This window comes from Montipora capricornis, chromosome 12 (genome assembly GCF_036669925.1).
Source record: "Montipora capricornis isolate CH-2021 chromosome 12, ASM3666992v2, whole genome shotgun sequence".
NCBI lineage: Eukaryota > Metazoa > Cnidaria > Anthozoa > Scleractinia > Acroporidae > Montipora > Montipora capricornis.
The window spans coordinates 34,229,938-34,237,437 of record NC_090894.1 but is presented as its reverse complement, the minus strand read 5'-3'; the positions used below and the strand labels follow the sequence as shown (position 1 = coordinate 34,237,437).

Here is a 7,500-nt window from a genome sequence, read left to right as displayed (position 1 = left end):
TGACTAGTACTGTACTTATTGATTTTTCAGTCCACAGAGGTCCCCTTCGTATATAACACGAGTAACGGCAATTGTAGAGATTCACTGCCTGAGATCCAGTGAGCAGCATTTATTGGCAAAGCTAAAGTCCACCATAGAACGCGAAGACACAATATTTGAGCCAACCTATCTGAAAGCTCAGTACCCTAGTAAGTACCCAAGCAAATATCGAGAAAAAATTAAAAGTATTGCCAAATCGGTGAAGGTCGTTATTACAAGACATGAAAGAACTGTTCTTGGTACTATTCAGTTACTTTGGCTATCAGTGACGGACACTGATAAACTCTTTAAGTATTTAGGCTTTCTTTAACAGATTACTAAGAGGTATTAAAGGAAAGCTCAGCTAGTTAAAATATCATAAGGTCCTCCATTAAGGTATACACACTGGAAGTTCTTTCTTACTTCTGACGCAAAGAAACATGCTTGTGTTTTTGTATACAATTTTGAACCCTAACAGAATGTGCCGCAAAACCTTTAACAAGTTCAACTTAAACCTTGTTTTGTATTTTCTTGAATACTTGTTAACGTAACTTTGGTTGTACATTTGCCTGTTTTTGTTCGTTTTTCTGATATTCGTGGGCAACGACCTCAGGGATATACACACCAACCATAAGTCTAAAAAAGTGACCATTCTAAATCAGTTTCTAGAACTAAATATTGCTATAGCGATAAGATAAACGAAAGTTTAGACCTAATCACTGAAATGGGCTCTTGGACTTAATCTGTAAAATGAGAGCCTAGGGGACTCGTGGTGGGTATATCCATGAGATCTTTCCCCATTCGTGAGTTCTCTGCGTCCACGGCAGCACAATCAAAATGGCGGCCAAGAGATTATTCTTTTGTTTTTGTGCTAATCATCCTCGCTAGCCTTACTTTGGAGCAAAAAATTCTTTTGAGTTTTGTTCGTTTATACGAAGCTAGTGAGGACGATTAGCATAAAGACAAAAGAATAATTACTTAGCCGCCATTTATGAATACCGTCTATTGCTTTACTTGAAAACATTTTTTGTTTTTTCCTTAGAGTGTTCTAGCTTGAAATTCTTTATATTTACAGAACGATGCGGGTGTGCGCCTCCGAAGATTAATTTGAAACTTACCAAGACTCCAGGAAACGCGGAAAGAATCTGGGTTTCGAAGTTACTGAAAAAATCACTTTATGTAAAGCAATCGTGTCCTTCCACGGAAAACATGATTTACGACTGGAAGCTATCAAGAATAGACGAAGAAACGGGATATTTCGGTCCACTCCAAGAATTTGTCGGAATTAAACAATTACAACTGCCACTAAGGGCGGTTGGACTCGGTCACGTGTACGTGCAATGTATAGGTGAAATAAGGGGCGATGACACTTCCATGGCTTTCGATTTTGGTTATTTAAAGGTTGTGCGTCCGCCGCTTGTAGCAAAAATAACTGAGATCAGTTATACCGGAAAAACAATAAAACTGAGTGCAGAGAAGTCTTTTGATGCTGAACGGACGTCCAATAGTTCTTTGGGATTGAATTACGCATGGTTTTGCAGACTGGAGGGTGAAACATTCTCAGGTTCTTCAAGAGACCAGGTGGTTGACCTTACACTAGGCAGAAACAAAAGCCATAGCGGATGCTTCGGGTTTGGACCTGGTGTCCTCTCTTGCAAGGAAAAGGTTTTGCTGTTAAATAGAACAAAAATGGTGAAAAGCAACAGATACATTTTTAGGCTTGTTATATCCAAAGATTTGAGAAATGCTAGTGCTGTGTATGACTTGCGTGTTGGGCCAAAAGCCTCTATTTTTATACGGTAAGTGATGACCGGTTTGATTTTGGATTATTTGCTAATACGAGTTTAGGAAAAGGAAAAAAGAAGAAAAAAAAAAAAGTATGATTCAGTATGCAGCCGAAACTTTATCTGGAAAAAACTGAAAACAGAAATAGAATGAAATCAGAGACGAAACGTTCATTTTAATGCTTCTGCCTAACCTTCCAAGGAAATCTTGTAGTTCAGCACCGTAAAGGTTGCTTTATAAAGTATGCATTTTTCGTTGCTCAATAAGTAATGCGTATCCATTTTTTACCACGGTTTCATTGAAGTATCACTTTATTTTCCATTATACCAAATACTGCTTCAGTAATCTCCTTGCAACAGCATAAAGTACCTCATTTTTAAAATGCGCTTTTCATTATCCGCATTCTTTGGAGTTGGCTTTTTTTTTTTTAACAGGTGCCTTTCGAACTGTGGCAAAAAGGTAACCGTTGAAGATGACCTGCAGCTTGAAGTTCAATGCCGAGGAGAACAGTGTAGCAAAACATTAAAATACATTTGGAATCTCGATATCTTAAGGAGGTCTTCAAACGAATATACAGTTTCGGAAGTCCAAAATATGAAAATAAACTCTTCCGTGGATAGCAAACGTGTTTTAATTCACGACATTCTCAAGTTACATGATGACACTATCAGGAATATAAACTACGTGGTAACAGTGACCACAAAACTTGAGTGCAATATAGTGGCTAAGGCAAACTTCTCTTTCGTCGTTAACTCACCTCCTAGAAGCTTGATGTCAAACACTGGTTGTGATGTAAGACCAATGGAAGGTGAAGCTTTCTCAACGGATTTCTTCATCTCGTGTTGGGGATGGCACGATGAGGATAAACCTCTAACCTACGAATTCCGATATCACAGCCGTATTTATGGCATCCTTCTCATTAAAAGCGATAGTTTGCAGAACGTGAGCACAAAACTTCCAATTGGAAACCCAGCTGAGGGTTACATGCTGGAGTTGGAGATTCTTGTTGGAGACACTTTGAAGGCTTTTAAAACTACAAAATTGTTTGTCCAGGTAAGCAATAAAAGGTAACCGTTGATGATCTCGTTGATACTTTTTGTAAAAAGCGTTGCAAAATGCATTATCAACCGCATTTAAGAACTTTCCCCGTGTTTTCATGTTGCTGCAGTAACCGAGAAAGTAATATCATTCATATCATGAACATAAAACACAAACCCAAGATTTGTAGTTGCCACAAGAAGAGAAAAATAAACACACCGCCAGATAGACACGGAATTGCAGAGGCACAGGCAGACAGGCACACGCTAAGGTTTGCTCAGTATATGCTGTACTTGGACAGCTACCACAGCGCTTTCTTTAGTTATTTATAGTGTTGTTATTTGGAAAAGATCACCTGGCTTATCAAGAAGTCTAAGAAAGAAAACAAACAAACAAACAAACAAAAAATAAACCAAAAAACAAAAACAAAAAAGTCATCTTTGTTTGATCGGGAAATTAGTAACAGGGGTTATGGGCAACAAGGAAACACGGCTAATTTGAACTGGGAACAATGGCTCAAAGGCAAAATATCTTAGAAAACAAGGGAACAATGACCCCCTGGGAGGTCATAAGAAAATCTGTTCCTTGCAAAGACTTAAATATGCGAGCCGGGGTTCAATTTTGGGCCCGGCCTGGATGTGGGCTGAGTTTCAGTCAATCTCTACCTGACTAGAGGGTTTTTCTCTGGGTACTCCTAATCAAAAATCGACTCACAGCTAATTAAAACTTAGCTGTGTTGAAGTGCTCCGACATCAAACATGGAGCTCCGACATCAAACATGGACTGTAAAGCGGCAGCTAGAGGTGCCTTTGCATGCTTTTAGCCCGATATCGTGAGATGCGTCCTTTCGCAATTCAGTCCTCAATACTGCAAATGGCACTGCCAACTAGGAAATAGATTCAGCCGGCCTAAAAGCGGCTCTCCCGGGTTATTTATCCTTACTGGCTATAGGTTCATTGAAAAGAACTGGCCGTCCAGACATCTTGCAACCTTAGTAGGTTCAAAACTAAAAATCTTAAGACATGCCAAAAATTGCAATTCACAGCAAAAAGCAGCACTTAACCAATTAAAAATAAACACGCAGCTTTAAGTTGATATTCCTCCAATGCTCGACTTGAATAACTACGTAGCCACCAGTGTGTCCTGACCACAGCTATATGTCAAACCTGGATTGAAATTAGCGAAAAGTGCAAAAAAAAAAAACTTTCCAAACCGTACCTGAACATGAAAAGCATCGACTCTCAAGAAGCAGAGGGGCATTCTGTCTACGCGTGCGCGAGCCATTAAAGATCGAATACAGTGCGGCGTCATTTTGTTTCGCGGAGTGTGTTGTGAGGTATTTAAATGTATAATTGAAGATCGGCGATTTAGAAAAACAGAAAGAAAATTTATTACTTCAAAACAGTTCTATCACTGGAAGCTTTTGCAGTATTTGCTGTCGCTTCGATTGGCGGGATGTGAAGATCAAAGTCTGAACAAAATGGTTTTTTTCATGTGAAGCACAACAGAGTTACGAGGCTTCCTCTTTCAATCAAGGCGGCCAAGAGAGAAATCATTTATCCGAGGTAAGTTTCAAGGAGTCGAAGTTGTGTTTGTGTTATTGCAGAATGACTAGATGAAAGCGTTTCTTAGTTTCATTGTAAATAATTGAGGCTAAATCTTGACTTGATAGTGTTTTATTTAGAAATTGAGAGTCAATTTGCTAAAACATTTTTCCTCTCCCCCAAGTTTAAGTTTGCATTGTCAACGTTTTCATTCCTTTCTTTATTCAGTGGTATATAGTTACAGGTCTTAAAAATGTGCAGCGTTCAAGATCGACGTTTTCTTCGTCTGCACTATTTTTTTGCAAGACTTAAATCTATTTGTCTATTTTTCCTAAACTTGGATCTCCGCAATCCTTGGTCATTTCCTTCTGTGTCCCTTGCAAAAGAGAGGTAATTTGTTGACAGTTTCGCTGCTGCAAAGACTTTACTTTGAACAAAACTATTTTTTGTACGATTTTTTTCTGTTTGGTGTTAGTGTTTAGTTGCAATGGTTTCTCTTAACGAAAGTTTAATTCGTGAATAAAATGAGTCAAGCTTTTTAAAATATCTTTTCACGTCTCTAAAAATGCCTTCACAACAATAGTAGTTTATCCTGCTTTCGCCAAAAAGCTCCTTTATGAGCTAAAAAAATGTCCGCTCTTAGTTCAAGCAATTTACAAGGTAGGTAGTTTCGGACATTATCCCATTCTTCGAAGCTTATCGAAAGTACAGCTGTCGTGTTCGTTTTTAAACTTCGAACCAAATGATCCGTTTCATTCCATGCGCTCGGTACAACCAATTTAAGGACTTGAGCTTTTCTTTTCTTAATATTTGGTTTTTAATCTCGTATTTAAATTGACCAACTGAGGAGCAATCAAAACAATAAAAAATGGGAATTCGTGTCCCTTTAATTCCTTGATATTTTGGCAGTCCATCCAAGGGAACTGTTGGCAAAAAAAAGTTTTCAATTTTGCCTTGGATTTGCAGGTTTCACGCTTAAATTTATGAAAATCTCGAGTAAAATAAAACAAGGCCTCAAATGCCACAAAGGCCCTTTATTCAGTTGGGCTTGGTTTGTGAGTTATGTGGCAGAGAAAAGTTGTGTATGCCATAGCACACATGTACAGAGCAAAGTCTGTTGATCATTAAGATTTTATAAGACCCACAACAGGGTTTGTGTGAGTTTGCACACAAAAACCAATTACTGTGATTGTTTCCTATTGGATATTCATGAAATACAGACACTGTGATATAGTTACATATGAGATTATAAGTAGAGGCGAGTGTTCCCCCAGTGAGAACACATGTTTATCCACACCAGTGCCCTGTCGTAGTGACGTCTGATCAGACGCGTATTCTGAGCCACGATCAGAAGTACTCTGCAAATTATTATTTAGTTTGAAGGTTAGGCTGTTAATTGAAAGGACAAGGGGAATGTAGTTATCTAGAAGAATGAAAAGAGTTCCATATTGCATGTCTTTAATTTGAAGAATTATTTTCTTCATCACAGTTTCTCGAAAAGTGTTCAGCATCCATAAACAAGTTCTAGTATAAACATACTTCCCCATGGCTTAGGTTTATCAGTAAGCTTGCTTCTTGGAAAAAGTGCTCCACATACAGAATTAAAAATTCGTATGAAAAGAACTGACAGCATGTTCTCTGCTGTTTAGAGACATGTGCAGTGGTTCAACAATAAATTGGAACAATGGACAGAAGTGATGGCTGAGAGGTCGCGTTATGAGGAAAGCTGTTACCTTGACTGAATGAAGATAAAAGGGTAGATTGGTTATCTTAAACAGCCATATTTGAAGCTCTTTGTATGTTATCCAGTTCTGAATTATGATTGGAATCCTAAACACTCGTAGATAATTAACTTTTTTGCAGTAAAATTGACTGATGTGCTGAATTCATCAGGCTCATACAAATGGGATTCTTTGTTCCTTATAAATTCAATGTACACTTAAGATTTCACCAGTTGGAGTCACATCCTACATGAATAAAATGTCATATTATTAGTGACATGTCATGTCATGTCATGGCATGTCAGAATAAACAGAGGAAACAAGTGGCATGTCATGACATGGCATGTCATATTATTAGTGACCAGCAAGTTGATATGAAGAAAACTCGCTCGTGATCATGAAGGTTTTGATATCCATTTATTGTGAATACAGTTGTTGACCATTTCCTCATATCTTTTACTACCGAAAGACTAATAAATTAAATTATATTTTAGTTCTATACTTGTAAAATTTTAAAAAGCTTGGAGCCTGATTAAAAAAAAAAAAAAAAAAAATACTCTTTGGTGTGTCACTCCTAACATCGCTTTGTTCCCTGGGCCTGGTCTAGTCAGAACTTTCTAATTTCCTGTTGTCATTTTGTAATCAATTTTCAACTGGAACAGTCTGATTCTTTGGAAATGAACACAGGAAAGGGGGAACTAAATTTGCTTGTAGGTGATGAGATCATTCTTATAGAATGAAAGATGTGTACAATGTTAAAGATGGCAGCTTGTTCAAGTACAACTTGGGAATCGTAGACCTTGCTATGCCCTTAGACAGTAGTTATTTATTTTAGTTCCCTAGATTTAGTTCCCTAGGGATTTGGGGATGTGCTGAAACTCAAAACCTTAATCAGCTATCTTGCTCTAGTTCCCTGAAGGAAACACCATGCAGGCTAAGTAATTTTCAAATGGGAGGTGCTCCATGTAATACGCAAAACCAAGAAGACTTTCAATGGTATACATGGACGAATACACGTGATAAGCTTACTCTCTGTCAGAATCTTCAAACGTTCCACAATTTCTAAAAATTTCTTCCATGGTAAATTTAAAACTCTCTATTTTCTGGTTGTTTACTCTGACCATACTTTGGCCAAAGCTGCTGTTTTTAGCTCGTCATTCACCTTCGTTCACGTTCATGGCAACAAACTTGAAACCAAAAAAAAGCAAGCCACATTAAACTTTGGGAGTGGACATTTATTTTCATAATGGAGCTGAAATTCTTGATATTTTAACACATTTCAAACAAGAACGCCCAACAGAGCAGAAGAGAGTACACTGAGAGGTAATTGAGAGGTAAGCACGTAGGTTGGATTCAAAGCTAACGCAGTAAAATGTCTGTACAGTCTGCTTATG

At 37.9% G+C, this 7,500-nt stretch overlaps 1 protein-coding gene across 1 annotated transcript in view; it reads left to right on the top strand.

The window, feature by feature from the left end:
- Positions 1-7,500, top strand: part of LOC138025711 (polycystin family receptor for egg jelly-like) — a 66,108-nt gene that overhangs the window by 12,338 nt on the left and 46,270 nt on the right. The window contains exons 7-9 of the mRNA XM_068872888.1: positions 31-188; positions 1,094-1,817; positions 2,238-2,856. Of these exons, the coding sequence (XP_068728989.1) occupies positions 31-188; positions 1,094-1,817; positions 2,238-2,856 (1,501 nt within the window). The remainder of the gene's footprint in view (positions 1-30; positions 189-1,093; positions 1,818-2,237; positions 2,857-7,500) is intronic.